This window comes from Salvelinus fontinalis, chromosome 9 (assembly GCF_029448725.1).
Source record: "Salvelinus fontinalis isolate EN_2023a chromosome 9, ASM2944872v1, whole genome shotgun sequence".
Taxonomy (NCBI): domain Eukaryota; kingdom Metazoa; phylum Chordata; class Actinopteri; order Salmoniformes; family Salmonidae; genus Salvelinus; species Salvelinus fontinalis.
Window position 1 is genome coordinate 24,238,566 of NC_074673.1, and position 17,834 is coordinate 24,256,399.

A 17,834-nucleotide genomic window follows, 5' to 3' on the forward strand; every position below is an offset into this window, starting at 1 on the left:
ATCCATTGATTTTAGCCCCTAGTCCTCTACATTTGTACAGATCCGATAACAAGAAAATCATGAGCAGAGTATGGTCCTTTTTATTGTAGGCTATACACAATTGTTGAGCGGGTACTATTTCCTCAAAAAATATATTCCGTCACATTTCTCACTTGAGCTTTGGTCATGCTGTGATTTGATTTCTCAAACAATATTTCACTTCCATACTTTTTGGGAAGTAATTTATAGCATATTCATTGTTTGAAAATGGAAACAGCTTTCACATTAGAGAAAAGTAGTCAGTACATAAAAAGTTAACACTTCTATAACAAATTCAGTTCTCTCACTTATGGTGCTAATTTTGTCTTATATTACAATATAATTGCAACCGATACTGAAAAGACAGGATGAGGTCATTGAGATGAGTCACACCGCAAACACTGTAAGGGTTACATGACATCATTAGCCTGTTCTGTCAAAAGAAAGAGAAATTTTCAAATGACATTTAAAACAAGTCCACAATGTTATAGATTAAAGTCTCTGTCACTGGTTAGTTTAATAAACCATTACGTTTAGATGTTTGGAATGTATCAATCACAAATCAAAGAAAGCACGTTCTCTTGTGAGTGTAAAACATTTATTAGTGGTGTGGGGGCTGTGCTTTGGCAAAGTGGGTGGGGTTATATCCTGCCTATTTGGCCCTGTCCGGGGGTATCATCGGATGGGGACACAGTGTCTCCTGACCCCTCCTGTCTCAGCCTCCAGTATTTATGCTGCAGTAGTTTATGTGTCGGGGGGCTAGGGTCAGTGTTTTATCTGGAGTACTTCTCCTGTTATCCGGTGTCCCGTGTGAATTTAAGTATGCTCTCTCTAATTCTCTCTCTTTCTCTCTCTCTCGGAGGACCTGAGCCCTAGGACCATGCCTCAGGACTACCTGGCATGATGACTCCTTGCTGTCCCCAGTCCACCTGGCCGTGCTGCTGCTCCAGTCTCAACTGTCCTGCCTGCGACTATGGAACCCTGACCTGTTCACCGGACGTGCTACCTGTCCCAGACCTGCTGTTTTCAACTCTCTAGAGACAGCAGTAGCAGTAGAGATACTCTTAATGATCGGCTATGAAAAGCCAACTGACATTTACTCCTGAGGTGCTGACTTGCTGCACCCTCGACAACTACTGTGATTATTATTATTTGACCATGCTGGTCATTTATGAACATCTTGGCCATGTTCTGTTATAATCTCCACCCGGCACAGCCAGAAGAGGACTGGCCACCCCTCATAGCCTGGTTCCTCTCTAGGTTTCTTCCTAGGTTTTGGCCTTTCTAGGGAGTTTTTCCTAGCCACCGTGCTTCTACACCTGCATTGCTTGCTGTTTGGGGTTTTAGGCTAGGTACAGCACTTTGAGATATCAGCTGACGTAAGAAGGGCTATATAAATAAATTTGATTTGATTAATCTCGAGCCAATAAGGTGAAAACATGCTGAAAAGTCTTCTCTAAATAACTTGAAGGCTCTTGATCAGTCCTTGGCTTCCAAGGCAGTTAATACCATAAGTCTACATCCCCATCCCACAGTGGTTGACGTGTCCAGTGTGCACCCCTGTAGCACTGTTCATCACCACTGCTGCCCTTTGGCTCTCAAAGGCCTCTCTCTCTCTACCCAATGCCGCCATGTCCTGTTCCAACAGCATCCTGTCTCTTGCCAAGTTGGCTCTCTCGCTCTCCAGCCACTGCCGCTCTCTGTCTACCGCCGCTCTATCCCTCTCTATCGCTGCCCTCTCCCTCTCCACCATCTCCCACTCTCTCTCCAGTGTCACAGACTTCTGAGCAGCAGTGCCCCCTGCTGGCCCCCTACCCAACCTCTCCTCTATCAGTGCACTCTCGCATTCCGCTGTGGCCCGGTGGCACTCCTCTATGGTGGGGTCCACATAAATCTCTTGTTCGTACTCCAGTGTGATGTCACCCTTTTCCAGCAACGGGCATCCTCTATTTCGAGAGGACTGTGAAGGGGAAGGCTCGGGGTCATCACCCTCCGTTATAGGGGTCAAGACAGGTCCGCTGGCAGCAAGGCGGCCCTCCATGGCCTCATTCATGAGGTAGAACCATGGCCAGGAAGCAGCGTTGTCTGCTATGCTCTCCATGCCCACAGGAGGGTACTTCAAGTCCTGTTCAGGGAACAACAGGGGACAAGTGTGACCACAGTGTAGAATACAAACAACAGAGCAGATTTCAGATGGGTGAAAGTGTTTGAGCAATGCATGGACATTATTAAGGATTGGTCCTTCAATATAAACATTCTGATTTGATCTACTTACACTTTGATTATTTCATGTTGCAGAAATTTGCCAGAAACACTTGACAGTTTACCTTATATCTTCTTTTTAAGTTATCCCACTTCTTGGCCACCTGGTAAGTTGACACCTTTCCCAGGAGACCCAACTCTTTTAAAATGGCCCTGCACACAAAAATAACCAATGTGATCAGTGTTGATTATGCATATCTGACTTTAGTGCTTCGTCATTGACATTTACTTTCATACTAAATCCTACTCACTTCCATGCAGCCTTGGCAGCATTTCGCCTCCCAGTGAAGAGAACTTCATTGGCCGCACGCAACTTAATCAGCCTCCTCGTATCCTGCTCTGTCACTGTCATCAAAACAAAAATAAAGTTTCTATTTCTTAGCCAAAATGTTTTTCTTGATTGTTGCCTACAGTGCCTTCAGAAAGTATTCATACCCCTTGACTTATTCCACATTTTGTTGTTACAGCCTGAAATCAAAATTTATTTTTTTATATTTAAGAATGTTGGAGGCCACTGTGTTCTTCGGGACCTTCACAGCTGCAGCCATTCTTTTGGTACCCTTCCCCAGATCTGTGCCTCGGCACAATCCTGTCTCGGAGCTCTACGGCCAATTTCTTTGACCTCATGGCTTGGTTTTTGCTGAAATGCACTGTCAACTGTGGGACCTTATATAGACATGTGTGTGCCTTTCCAAATCATGTCCAATCAATTGAATTTACCACAGGTGGACTCCAATCAAGTTGTTGAAACTTCTCAAGGATGATCAATGGAAACAGGATGCACCTGAGCTCAATTTTTAGTCTCATAGCAAAAGGTCTGAATACTTATGTAAATAAGGTATGTTTAAAAACATTTTTTTTTATATACATTTGCAAAAATGTCTAAACCGGTTTTCATGATTTGGTATTTTGTGTAGATTGATGAGGAAAACATTTAAATGTAATACATTACAGCCTTATTCTAAAATGTAACAAAATGTGAAAAAAGTCAAGGGGTCTGAATACTTTCCGAATGCACTGTACAAGACAATTCATGCTGTAATCTCGGCCAAAGGTGCTTCTACAAAGTATTCATGGGTGTGAATTCTTATGTAAATTAGATCTGTATTTTATTTTTAATACATTTGCAAAAGTTTCTAAACATATTTTCACTCTTCATTATAGGGTATTGTGTGTAGGTGGGTGATAAAAAAATATGAATCAACATTGAATTCAGAATGTAATGACAAAATGTGGAATAATTGAAGGAGTAATACTTTCTGAAGGCATTGTATATGGTTCATATTAAGGCTGACCGCATTTAGTCAACTGGTTGATTGTTTGGTCGATATAAAATCTCGGCCGGCCAAGAGCCTACGTTGAGCAGTCGCAAATATATCGATTTTTTCATGGCACACTTGACATGTCTGATTCGCGCCGGTCTCAGTGGACTAAATCCATTAAGGAAGCCGCGGGGATGCCACTATCCAAGGAAAAGGGGAGTGTGGCTAAGATGCACAAAGCACGTCTCTCCCGTCATTTCGTGCACATTTATTGTTTCATAACTGCCTTGTGTGAATTGTTTGCCCTTTTGATTGTTAGTGTCTATCAATTCCCCATTACATATAATCACCAGTAGTAACCTACATTTACTTTAATTCACATAATTTCTAATCTACCATATTTGTTTGGTTACGGTAATTTCTGTTAATGCATTCAATACTATTATTACAGTCGTGAAGCGCTCTCATTGTCGGAGTGGAAACGTTGTTTGCAGAGCTCACAACCTATGCTACACTTGTGAGAAAGTTTTGGTTTATTTCTTAACATTTAGAAGTTGTCCATTTTTTTCCCATTGTCTTTTGTTTGGAGTGCTCCTGTCAATGTTGAGTAAGGACGTGCACCTGATTACGCATATAGAAGTAGGCCTAGGCTACCTGACTTGTGCGCAAATGTAGGCCTATAAAATGTGCCTATTTGGGGATGTTGGATAGTATTTCTGATTGTCTTAACTCACCCCCACTATTGAGCTGTGGAGCTTCTCAAATTAAAAATGTCTTCAACTCAAACAGCAACTCTTTTAGATTCCATTGAGAATGAGAATAGTTCCTCAATGTATTTGACAAATATTTCCAGCTCTCTCCCTTTTGATAACCACTCGGCCTGAATGGGAAAAATGTAATGCTCTGATCCAGTGTAAACTTCAAAATACTTGATGACTTATTATCCCTTGCACAAATAGCCTACAGCCGTGTCTGTCCTAAGCTCACTGGTGTGGGAAACTGAGGGCCCAGTATTTGTTATACAATGTTGAAAATTTGCTAGCGTGGGCCTTGGGCCGGACACAGTTGATATATGTTTCAAGTTCGTTGCAGACAGCCATGCGTAGCCAATGTGATTTATAGTATATTTATCAGGATATTTTCTACCTGCAGGCTACCATGTTTTTATTTGTTTGTTAGCTAGAATTTAGATTAACCACATTACCATGATTTTGAGATACAAAAGACTATAAATTAAATGAATCTGTTCCACAAAAATGTGCAAATGAAAAATCATAACTGGCACACAGATGGATAGAAATGGTAAGATAAATTGTCACTCCAAATGGAAAAAGGTTGCCGACCCCTGGTGTCACCTATTACCGGCAACTTCGGCAGCAGCGGGAGGAGGAAGGTCGGGAAAAGTAAATTTTTCCCCCTTCTGGTTAGGCTATCTTGATCTCTGGCTCCCTTGAGTCATTTGTGTGACTTAATTATTTAATAAAACAGCAAGCTTAAAGCATCAGACAAGCTCAGTACATATAGTTGATTTTATTAAAACATATAGGGTGTGTCTATATATGGAAAAGTACATGTTTTTACATTTCGACCAATCGATTGCTCAAAAGAAAAGACTACTCTCGTTCGACCAAGATTTATTTTAGTTGGGGACAGCCCTAGTTCATATACACCTGAGAACATTAATCAATTTTTAACTCATGAAATTTGACTTCTAAAAGTATATTTTATCCTCCTTGAAAAGAACATTCAGAGACATGAAGAATGAAGGAATGACACTGACTTTTATAGGAGAATTCCACAGGTGTGGGGCACTCCTCTCCACTGGCGTCTAAGAACGTAACCGTTCCATCCACCTCTGTCCCCTCTGGTCTCATTCCCTCTTCCAGCTCAGAAATCTCACTCCTTTCTGGCATGGGACACGGGTCTCTCTCTGTAGGCATTGGCGAGGATACAAACAAGTAGTCTTCCTCGCTCATCCATATGGGAGTTATTTTGGGGGCTCTCGCGGCCAGTCGGCCCTCGAAGGCATCATTCATGAGTTGGAACCAAGGCCAGGAGGCAGGGGTGCTCTGGTTCTCCATGCCACGCGGCGGATACTTCAAGTCCTAAGGGATAAGAGAAGATATAAACTTATTAGGAGATATCACTTAGTGTGACCTATCCATCTTCTGGTCCCACATACGAGCATCCATGTACATATACACTGACTGTACAAAACATTAGGGACACCTCTTTCCATGAGACTGACAAGGGGAATCCAGGTGAAAGCTATGATCCCTTATTGATGTCACCTGTTAAATCCACTTCAAACAGTGTAGATGAAGGGGAGGAGACAGGTTAAATAATTATTTTTAAACTTTGAGACATGGATTATGTACATGTGCCATTCAAAGGGTGAATGCGCAAGACAAAAGTGCCTTTGAACGGGGTATGGTAGTAGGTGTCCGTCACACCGGTTTGAGTGTGTCAAGAACTGCAACGCCACTGGGTTTTTCACGCTCAACAGTTTCCCGTATGTATCAAGAATGGTCCACCACCTGTCGGAGGCCCATGGGGCGGCGCACAATTGGCCCAGCATTGTCTGGGTTAGGGGAGGGTTTGGCCGGCAGGGATGTCCTTGTCCCATCGCGCACTAGCTACTCCTGTGGCGGGCTGGGCGCAGTGCACGCTGACACAGTCACCAGGTGTACGGTGTTTCCCCCGACACATTGGTGTGGCTGGCTTCCGGGTTAAGTTGGCATTGTGTCAAGAAGCAGTGCGGCTTGGTTGGGTTGAGTTTCGGAGGACGCACGGCTCTTGACCTTCGCCTCTCCAGAGTCCATACGGGAGTTGCAGCGATGAGACAAGACTAACTACCAATTGGATACCACAAAATTGGGGAGAAAAAGGGAGTAAAGAAATATATATAATACAAATAAAAAATAAATATATATATATAAAAAGAATGGTCTACCACCAAAAGGACATCCAGACAACTTGACACAACTATGGGAAGCATTGGAGTCAACATGGGCCAGCATCCCTGTGGAGCACTTTTGACACTTTGTAGAGTCCATGCCCTGATGAATTGGGGCCGTTCTGAGGCCAAAAGAGGGTGAAACTCAATATTAGGTAAAGTGTTACTAATGTTTTGTACACTCAGTGTACATGTGCAAGTACACACACAGCCCCTGATAAACAGGGTGAGAAAAATAATGGACAAAATGTACATGGACACACACTAGTTACAATACCTTGAATTTTGTCTTCAGGTTGTCCCACTTTTTGGCAACCTGGTCAGCAGACAACTTTCCTGCGAGGCCCATCTCTTTTACTATAGCCCTACAGAGAAATAATGGAGGTATAAAATAAACTGAGTACATTGACTGGAAAGATCACATTTTTATTTAGCCAAATAGTTTCTTCCAACACAAGCTAACTTACCTCCAGGCAGGCTTGGCAGTATTTCTCTTCCCTGTGAAAAGAGCCTCATTGGAAGCACGCAGCTCTATCAATCTCTTGGTGTCCTCCTCAGTCACTGTAAATCAAGCAAATATAACAACTAGCGTTATTCTTCACAAAGAATTGTTATCGAAGTAACTTGTTGCTAGTTAGCTTATTGCCAATAAGTCAAACATGCACTTTAAAAACTGTCTGGGTCGACCCATACCATTCCAAGAAAGTGGAAAATCATATTGATTTGTATTTTGAGCAAATAGTCCCTTTGAAAGGCAAAACATCATCACTTACGCTTATATGAGAATTCTGTGGCTGTGTGATACTCCCCTATGGTGGCCCCTTGGAAGACGGCTGCTCCATTCCTCTCCTCCGTTTCCACCAGCTCATCCATCTCAGACTCTGTCAAGAACTCAGACATCCCCCCCCTCCCTGGCGTCCGACGAGCCCTCTTCCCTGGTGGTGGAGAGGGCTCAAACTCCTCATCACCCTCCTCTACTACTGGCGTCAGGATGGGGGCACAGCCAGCGAATCGTCCCTCCATGGCATCATTCATGCGGTAGAACCAGGGCCAGGAATTTGGGTTGCTCTCCATGCTGCGGGCTGGACATTTCAACTCCTGCACCAAAAGAGGAACACAGTGTCTGGGTTCAGTGGACAAAGCAGTGTGGAGTGGAATTGAGAAGAGATGTGTGCAGGAGGTGATGAGAGAGCGATACATTGTGGATCAAGAATAACTTCAAGAAACTTTGGGAATGTTTCTTATACACTACACAAAATAATTGAAGAATGAAAATGAAACACACAAATACGCTAGTTGAGTACTGCCGTCACTGTCACATTACCTTATATCGCCTCTTGAGGTTATCCCACTTTTTGGCAAGCTGGTCAGTAGTCAGCTTTCCCTGAAGGCCCAATTCATTCAAAATAGCTCTACAGGAAAACATGGAGACAACGCAGGAGGTTGGTGGCACCTTAATTGGGGAGGACGGGCTCATAGTAATGGCTGGAACGAAATCAATGGAATGGTAATCGAACTCATCAAATACATGGTTTCTATGTGTTTGATACCATTCCATTTACTCCATTCCAGCCCTTATTATGAGCCGTCCTCCTCTCAGCAGCCTCCTGTGAGAGACAAACAAAAATGCCGAAGACAACAATTTGCAAACTAATTCTCATTTAGGGCAGTTAACAAAATTATAAAATAGGTATAAGCAATATGGTAATAGCTCCAAGTCGAGCTAGAAAGACTTATCACCATATTGTTTACACCTATCCAGTCCTTTTAGACATACATAAGTGCAAAGGAGCTGGAGGTGGATTCGGGACACATAATCACAGGATGTGCTGGGCCAAACTATGGTCTGTATATGTCCTTCCCAAACATACTCACCTCCAGGCAGGCTTGGCAGTATGTTTTCTGCCTGTGAAGAGAGCCTCATTCACGGCACGCAGCTTTATCATTCTCTCCGTCTCCTGCTCTGTCACTGATAAGCAGGAACCAATGTCAGTAATATGAATCAGGTACATCAGATTGAGCATATATTACCATGTATCAAATAACACCATTTTTTGCAGCAAGCTTGCTAACAACCAATAACTACAATTAAAGTATTATAGGCAAGTCAGTTAAGAACAAATTCTTATTTACAAAGACGGCCCACACCGGCCAAACCAGGACGATGCTGGGCCAATTGTGTGCCACCCTATGGTACTCCCAATCACGGCCGGTTATGATACAGCCTGGATTTGAACCGGGGTGTGTGTAGTGAGGCATCAAGCACTGAGCTGCAGTGCCTTAGACCGCTGCGCCACTAGGGAACCTTAAAAGACCAGAGTCTAGACCAGGGTTCTCCAACCCTTTCCTGGAAACCTACTGTCCTGTAGGTTTTGCTCCAATCCATCCTAATCTACGGCACCTGATTCTAATAATTAGTTGAACTGAATCAGGTTAGTTACAACTGGGGTTGGACTGAAAACCTATAGGATGGTAGCTCTCCAGGAACAGAGTTGGAGAGCCCTGGACTAAACAGACCTCCTGGTCAAAGTAAGGTTGAAGAAATAATTTGAATGGTCAACAGAATCAGAGTATCCCCAACTCACTTACTTTTATACGAGCATTCTGAAATTCTTCGCCAGCCCATAGTAGTAGGGCCCTCAGTCTGAGTTGCATCAGTGTTAACTGTTGCATTGTCCTCCAAGTTCTCTGTCCCCACACTGTCCTCCATCTCAGTTTTGATCAAGAACTCCAAAATGTCAGCACCGTCAACCCCCTGTCCTCTCTCGTTGGTTAATGGTGAGGAAGAACCTGGAGCCTCACCAGCCAAAGATGCCACTGCCAAAACTTGGGCGCTGTTGAAGAGGCGTCCTTCCATGGCCTCGCCCATAAATTGGAACCAGGGCCAGGAGGCTATGCTGGTAGCAACAGTGTCCTTGCCAAGAAAAATGTATTTTAAGTCCTAAAAGACAAATACAAAAGTGGGACTATGGCTGGGATGAGGCTTTTTTGTTTTGACTTCATGATCAGTAAATATTGACAATATCAGTAAACACTTTTTTAGAAGTCCCAAATCTCAGTCTTCTAAGAACACAAGCCCACTTCACCTGGTATCTGGTCTTCAGATTTTCCAACTTTTTGGCAATCTGGTCAGCTGTCAGCTTTCTATCAAGACCCAATCCCCTTAGAATTGCACTGCACCGTTAAAAGATAGATATAAACCTGGTTGTGGTATACTGGTGTATACAATTTCCTACACCAACCCTGACATACTTGGAGAATAAGAGCACCTCCTCCCAGCTGCCCACTGCACTGAGGCTAGGAAACACTGTCACCACCGATAAATCCACTATAATTGAGAATTTCAATAAGCATTCTTCTACGGCTGGCCATGCTTTCCACCTGGCTACCCCTACCCCGGTCAACAGCTCTGCACCCCCCACACCAACTTGCCCAAGCCTCCACCATTTCTCCTTCACCCAAATCCAGATAGCGGATGGTATGAAAGAGCTGCAAAATCTGGACCCCTTCAAATCAGCTGGGCTAGACAATCTGGACCCTCTCTTTCTAAAATGATCCGCCGCAATTGTTGCAACCCCTATTACTAGACTGTTCAACCTCTCTTTTGTTTTGTCTGAGATCCCCAAAGATTGGAAAGCTGCCGTGGTCATCCCCCTCTTCAAAGGGGGAGACACTCTAGACCCAAACTGCTACAGACCTATATCTATCCTTGCCTGCCTTTCTAAGGTCTTCGAAAGCCAAGTTAACAAACAGATTAGCGACCATTTCGAATTCCACCGTACCTTCTCCGCTATGCAATCTGGTTTCAGTGCTGGTAATTGGTGCACCTCAGCCACGCTCAAGGTCCTAAACGATAACATAACCGCCATCGATAAAAGACAATACTGTGCAGTCGTATTCAACCTGGCCAAGGCTTTGGACTCTGTCAATCACCGCATTCTTATCGGCAGACTCAACAGACTTGGTTTCTCAAATGACTGCCTCGCCTGGTTCACCAACTACTTCTCAGACAGAGTTCAGTGTGTCAAATCAGAGCCTGTTGTCTGGACCTCTGGCAGTCTATGGGGCTGCCACAGGGTTCAATTCTCGTGCCGACTCTTTCCTCTGTATACATCAATGTCACTCTTGCTGCTGGTGATTCTCTGATCCATCTCTACGCAGACGACACCATTCTGTATACTTCTGACCCTTCTTTGGACACCGTGTTAACTAACCTCCAGATGAGCTTCAATGCCATACAACTCTCCTTCCGTGGCCTCCAACTGCTCTTAAATGCAAGTAAAACTAAATGCATGCTCTTCAACCGACCTCTGCCCACACATGCCCGTACATCTAGCATCACTACTCTGGACAGTTCTGACTTAGAATATGTGGACAACTACAAATACCTAGGTGTCTGGTTAGACTGTAAACTCTCCTTCCAGACTCACATTAACTTCTTATGGCTGGGGGCAGTATTGAGTAGCTTGGATGAACAAGGTGCCCAGAGTAAACTGCCTGCTACTCAGTCCCAGAAGCTAAGATATGCATATTATTAGTAGATTTGGATAGAAAACACTCTGAAGTGTCTACAACTGTTTGAATGATGTCTGAGTATAACAGAACTCATATGGCAGGCAAAAACCTGAGAAGAAATCCAACCAGGAAGTGGGAAATCTGAGGTTTGTAGGTTTGCCTATCCAATATACAGTGTCTATGGGGTCATATTGCACTTCCTAAAGCTTCCACTAGATTTCAACAGTCTTTAGAACCTTGTGAACCTCAACAGTCTTTAGAACCTTCTTCTACTGTGAAGGATGAGGGAATGGGAGCTGTTTGAGTCAGGGCTCTGGCAGAGTGCCACGAGCTCACTCAGGCACGCCCCCATGAGAGTTAGCTGCGTTATTCTCCGGTTGAAACATTATTGAAGATTTATGTTAAAAACATCCTAAAGCTTGATTCTATGCATCGTTTGACATGTTTCTACAAACCGTAATGGAATTTTTTGACATTTCGTCTGGCCTGCACGTCATCAATTTGGATTTTGGAACTAAATGCGCAAACAAAAAGGAGGTATTTGGACATAAATTATGGACGTTATCGAACAAAACAAACATTTATTGTGGAACTGGGATTCCTGGGAGTGCATTCTGATGAAGATCATCAAAGGTAAGTGAATATTTATAATACTACTTCTGACTTCTGTTGAGTCCACAACATGGCGGGTATCTGTATGGCTTGTTTTGGTCTCTGAGCTCTGTACTCAGATTATTGCATGGTGTGCTTTTTCTGTAAAGTTATGAAATCTGACACAGCGGTTGCATTAAGGAGAAGTTTATCTAAAGTTCCATGTAAAACACTTGTATCTTTTATCAATGTTTATTATGAGTATTTCTGTAAATTGATGTGGCTCTCTGCAAAATCACTGGATGTTTTGGAGGCAAAACATTACTGAACATAACGTGCCAATGTAAACTAAGATTTTTGGATATAAATTTTAACTTTATCGAACAAAACATACACTGCTCAAAAAAATAAAGGGAACACTTAAACAACACAATGTAACTCCAAGTCAATCACACTTCTGTGAAATCAAACTGTCCACTTAGGAAGCAACACTGATTGGCAATAAATTTCACATGCTGTTGTGCAAACGGAATAGACAAAAGGTGGAAATTATAGGCAATTAGTAAGACACCCCCAAAAAAGGAATGGTTCTGCAGGTGGTGACCACAGACCACTTCTCAGTTCCTATGCTTCCTGGCTGATGTTTTGGTCACTTTTGAATGCTGGCGGTGCTCTCACTCTAGTGGTACTATGAGACGGAGTCTATAACCCACACAAGTGGCTCAGGTAGTGCAGTTCATCCAGGATGGCACATCAATGCGAGCTGTGGCAAAAAGGTTTGCTGTGTCTGTCAACGTAGTGTCCAGAGCATGCAGGCGCTACCAGGAGACAGGCCAGTACATCAGGAGACGTGGAGGAGGCCGTAGGAGGGCAACAACCCAGCAGCAGGACCGCTACCTCCGCCTTTGTGCAAGGAGGTGCACTGCCAGAGCCCTGCAAAATGACCTCCAGCTGGCCACAAATGTGCATGTCTGCTCAAACGGTCCTGATGTACTGGCCTGTCTCCTGGTAGCGCCTGCATGCTCTGGACACTACGCTGACAGACACAGCAAACCTTTTTGCCACAGCTCGCATTGATGTGCCATCCTGGATGAACTGCACTACCTGAGCCACTTGTGTGGGTTGTAGACTCCGTCTCATGCTACCACTAGAGTGAGAGCACCGCCAGCATTCAAAAGTGACCAAAACATCAGCCAGGAAGCATAGGAACTGAGAAGTGGTCTGTGGTCACCACCTGCAGAATCACTCCTTTTTTGGGGGTCTCTTGCTAATTGCCTATAATTTCCACCTTTTGTCTATTCCATTTGCACAACAGCATGTGAAATTTATTGTCAATCAGTGTTGCTTCCTAAGTGGACAGTTTGATTTCACAGAAGTGTGATTGACTTGGAGTTACATTGTGTTGTTTAAGTGTTCCCTTTATTTTTTTGAGCAGTGTACATGTATTGTGTAACATGAAGTCCGATGAGTGTCATCTGATGAAGATCAAAGGTTAGTGATTCATTTTATCGCAATTTCTGCTTTTTGTGACTCCTCTCTTTGGCTGGAAAAATGGCTGTGTTTTTCTGTGACTAGGTACTGACCTAACATAATCAGATGGTGTGCTTTCGTCGTAAAGCCTTTTTGAAATCGGACACAGTTTTGGGATTAACAACAAGTTTATCTTTAAAATGGTGTAAAATACTTGTATGTTTGAGGAATTTTAATTACGAGATTTCTGTTGTTTGAATTTTGTGCCCTGCACTTTCACTGGCTGTTGTCAAGTCGATCCAGTTAACGGGATCTCAGCCGAAAGAAGTTAAGCATCTCCAATCCAAAATTAAATCTAGAATCGGCTTCCTATTTCCAAACAAAGCATTCTTCACTCATGCTGCCAAACATACCCTCGTAAAACTGACTATCCTCCCGATCCTCGACGATGTCATTTAGAAAATAGCCTCCAACACTACTCAGCAAATTGGATGCAGTCTATCACAGTGCCATCTGTTTTGTCACCAAAGCCACATATACTACCCACCACTGCGACCTGTATGCTCTCGTTGGCTGGCCCTCGCTTCATATTCGTCGCCAAACCCACTGACTCCAGGTCATCTATAAGTCTTTGCTAGGTAAAGCCCCGCCTTATCTCAGCTCACTGGTCACCATAGCAGCACCCACCCGTAGTACGCACTCCAGCAGGTATATTTCACTGATCACCCCCAAAGCCAAGTCCTCCTTTGGCTGGCTTTCCTTCCAGTTCTCTGCTACCAATGACTGGAACGAATTGCAAAAAAATATATTTAAAAAAATCACTGAAGCTGGAGACGCATATCTCCCTCACTAACTTTAAGCATCAGCTGTCAGAGCAGCTCACAGATCATTGCACATATCCCATCTATAAATAGCCCACTCAACTACCTCATCCCCATATTATAATTTTTTTGCTCCTTTGCACCCCAGTATCTCTACTTGCACATTCATCTTCTGCACATCTATCACTCCAGTGTTTAATTGCTAAATTGTAATTATTTCGCCACTATGGCCTATTTATTGCCTTACCTCATTTGCACACATTGTATAAATACTTTCTATTGTGTCATTGACTGTACGTTTGTTTGTTCCATGTGTAACTCTGTGATGTTGTTTGTGTCACACTGCTTTGCTTTATCTTGGCCAGGTCGCAGTTGTAAATGAGAACTTGTTCTCAACTGGCCTACCTGGTTAAAAAAATAATAATAATACTTCCAGGCAACCTTGGCAGCATTTATTTTTCCTGTGAAAATAACCTCATTGGAGGAACAGAGTTCTATTAACCTCTTGGCGTCCTTTTCAGATATCGTAAACAAAACACACTGTATTGTAATCACCTTGTCTATAACAAGCTATAGATCTCGACAACGGATGGAGGCACAGCTGATAAAAACAATCCACGTAATAAATGACTTTACTAGCAAAACAACCTGCAATTGCACACGTTACAATTTACCTTCTGCCAGCTAACTAAATGAGACAAGGGAAATTAGCTAATAACATTAGCTACTCACTTTTATAAGAGCTATCCGTGACGTGAAGTGGGTCCACCATTTGCGCCAGCTAAAGAATGGAGAAGTGAACACTTACAGGAAGGAGCGTGCCCGTGCAAAAGCTTTTCATCCAGTGAGCTTACTATAAGAATAGCTGAGTAGGTAGTTGTAGCTATCCTGCAGCCAGCATCTCGTTGAGTTTGATAATATTTTTCTCTTCAAGGTGCAGTTTGTTGAAACAAAGAACTTTGGATTTGCCAGCGCTTGATTCGTTGTTTAGCTAGCAGCTAACGTTTTCGTAGCCTAGGCAGGCGATAGTGGCCGCTAACGTTTTGGTAGCAAGCAGCTAGCTCAGATAACCCAACCCACTAACAGAATAACAATCAAAACAATTTCATCCTTTCATCTCGCAGTAAATTCGTCCATGTGTTAGGGATATGTCGAGTTGGTACCAAATAGAACAGGTTGTACAACATTTAACGAGATGTTATGCCGTTTTTCTTCTATTTAACAAGCTGGCTAGTGAGGGGATTCTATTAATCTGGCCCGGGCAGGCGTACTTTGCAACGCGTGGAAGATGATTGCATTCGTTTTGGAAGCGGGCTGTCTCCCGGGCATGAGCCGGCTGCCCCGCTCTGCCCGACAGTGATGTCGGCTCAAAACAAAAGTGGAGTAATCAAATCAAATTGTATTGGTCGCATACATGGTTAGCAGATGTGCGAGTGTAGCGAAATGCTTGTGCTTTTAGTTACTACAGTGCCACAATATCTAACAAGTAATCCAACAATTCCACAACAACTACCTAATACACAGATCTAAGTAAAGAGATGGAATAAGAATATGTACATATAAATATGGATGAGCAATGACCGAGTGACATAGGCAAGATGCAATATATGGTCTAAAATACAGTATGTACATATGGGATGAGAAATACATGATATGTAAACCTCATTATTAAAGTGGCATTAATAAAGTGACTAGGGATCCATTTGTTAGAGTGGCTAATGATTTCAAGTCTGTATGTTGTCAGCAGCCTCTTTGTGTTGGTGATGGCTGTTTATTCGCCTGTAGTTTTCCTTACATCCACCAACAGCAGTTAGGGACCATCAACATAGTGACCATTACTCCTAAAACTTTCAAAACTGGTTCTAGCTAACCCGATGGCGTAGACACACATTGCACACATTTTTTTGTCGGTTTACATCTCACACTATTTTAAATTATTTATTTACATTTTTAAATCCAATGGTCATGTGACCCACACATCTCAAACAAGGTTCATAACGTACACTCAGTGGGCCTACACATTGGACACCCTTTTGTTTGTTCATTTTTGAAATTCAATAACCTTAGTCTTAGGACCTACAACCCTCAAACTACGTTCAGAATATCTACTGAGTAGCCATATATATAGCACAATCGTTTGTCCATTTTCATCTCACATGATTTTACATTCATTTTCAATGTTTTTCAATGTTTCTAATTTCAATAGCTCCTTGGTCATGTGACCTACAGCCCTACAAGAATGTACACCGACTACCCTTCTATATTGCACACCCTTTAGTTCGTCCATTTTCATCTCAGGTGATTTTACATGAATTTTTCTATGTTTTCATTGTTTAGAATGTAAACAATGTAACAAGGTTCAGAATGTACACTCAGTGGGCCTACACATTGCACACCCTTTGGTTTGTCCATTTTCATCACACACAATTTTACATGAATTTTTCAAACTTTATAATTTCAATAGCTCCTTGGTCATGTGACCTACTGTCCCCAACCAAGGTTCAGAATGTACACTGACTGTCCTTCTATATTGCACACTCTTTAAGTTTGTTCATTTTTCTCTCACAAGATTGTACATACAGTGCCTTGAAAAAGTCTTCATCCCCCTTGTCGTTTTTCCTATTTTGTTGCATTATAACCTGTAATTTAAATAGATTTTTATTTGGATTTCATATAATGAACATACACAAAATAGTCCAAATTGGTGAAGTGAAATGAAAAAAACAACTTGTTTCAAAATATTGAAAAATAATTCAAACGGAAAAGTGGTGTGTGCATACAGTTGAAGTCAGAAGTTTACTAACACCTTAGCCAAATACATTAAAACTCAGTTTTTCACAATTCCTGAAATTTAATCCTAGTAAAAATTCCCTGCCTTATGTCAAATAGGATCACCACTTTATTTTAAGAATGTGAAATTTCCGAATAATAGTCGAGAGAATGATTTATTTCAGCTTTTATTTCTTTCATCACATTCCCAGTGGGTCAGAAGTTTACATACACTCAATTAGTATTTGGTAGCATTGGCTTTGAATTGTTTAACTTGGGTCAAACGTTTCAGGTAGCCCTCCACAAGCTTCCCACAATAAGTTGGGTGAATTTTGGCCCATTCCTCCTGACAGAGCTGGTGTAACTGAGTCAGGATTGTAGGACTCCTTGCTCGCACGCGCTTTTTCAGTTCTGCCCACAAATGTTCAATTGGATTGAGGTCAGGGCTTTGTGATGGCCACTCCAATACCTTGACTTTGTTGTCCTTAAGCCATTTTGCCACAACTTTTTGCGACCAAGCTTTAACTTCCTGACTGATGTCTTGAGATGTTGCTTTAATAGAGCCACATAATTGTCCTCCCTCATGATGCCATCTATTTTGTGAAGTGCACCAGTCCCTCCTGCAGCAAAGCACCCCCACAACATGATGCTGCCACACCTGTGCTTCACGGTTGGGATGGTGTTCTTCGGCTTGCAAGCCTTCCCCTTTTTCCTCCATACATAACAATGGTCATTATGTCCAAACAGTTTTATTTTTGTTTCATCAGACCAGAGGACATTTCTCCAAAAAGTAAAGTCTTTGTCCCCATGTGCAGTTGAAAACCATAGTCTGTATTTTTTATTGCGGTTTTGAAGCAGTGGCTTCTTCCGTGCTGAGCGGCCTTTCAGGTTATGTCGATATAGGACTCGTTTTACTGTTGATATAGATACTTTTCTACCTGTTTCCTCAAGCATCTTCACAAGGTCCTTTGCTGTTGTTCTGGGATTGATTTGCACTTTTTGCACAAAAGTATGTTAATCTCTAGGAGACAGAACGCATCTCCTTCCTGAGCGGTATGATGGCTGCGTGGTCCCATGGTGTTTATACTTGCGTACTATTGTTTGTATAGATGAACGTGGTACCTTCAGGCATTCGGAAATTACTCCCAAGGATGAACCAGATTTGTGGAG

The 17,834-nt window shown here is 42.7% G+C and overlaps 1 protein-coding gene across 4 annotated transcripts; it reads right to left on the reverse strand.

The window, feature by feature from the left end:
- Window positions 1–57: 57 nt before the first annotated feature.
- LOC129862310 (uncharacterized) lies at window positions 58–15,178 on the reverse strand. Of its 4 annotated transcripts, none has more exons than XM_055933820.1 (11): window positions 14,628–15,178; window positions 9,088–9,412; window positions 8,374–8,467; window positions 7,823–7,910; window positions 7,272–7,596; window positions 6,966–7,059; window positions 6,776–6,863; window positions 5,323–5,647; window positions 2,532–2,625; window positions 2,346–2,433; window positions 58–2,143 (listed from the first exon to the last, which is right to left on the reverse strand). In XM_055933820.1, exons 2-11 carry the CDS (start codon window positions 9,365–9,367, stop codon window positions 1,535–1,537), a joined length of 2,085 nt encoding a protein of 694 aa, XP_055789795.1. In that variant the 5' UTR covers window positions 9,368–9,412; window positions 14,628–15,178; the 3' UTR covers window positions 58–1,534. The 4 variants fall into 4 exon arrangements, with proteins under 4 accessions (XP_055789795.1, XP_055789794.1, XP_055789797.1 ...); XM_055933819.1 differs by having other exon boundaries at window positions 9,088–9,439; XM_055933822.1 differs by lacking the exon at window positions 9,088–9,412.
- Window positions 15,179–17,834: the final 2,656 nt, after the last annotated feature.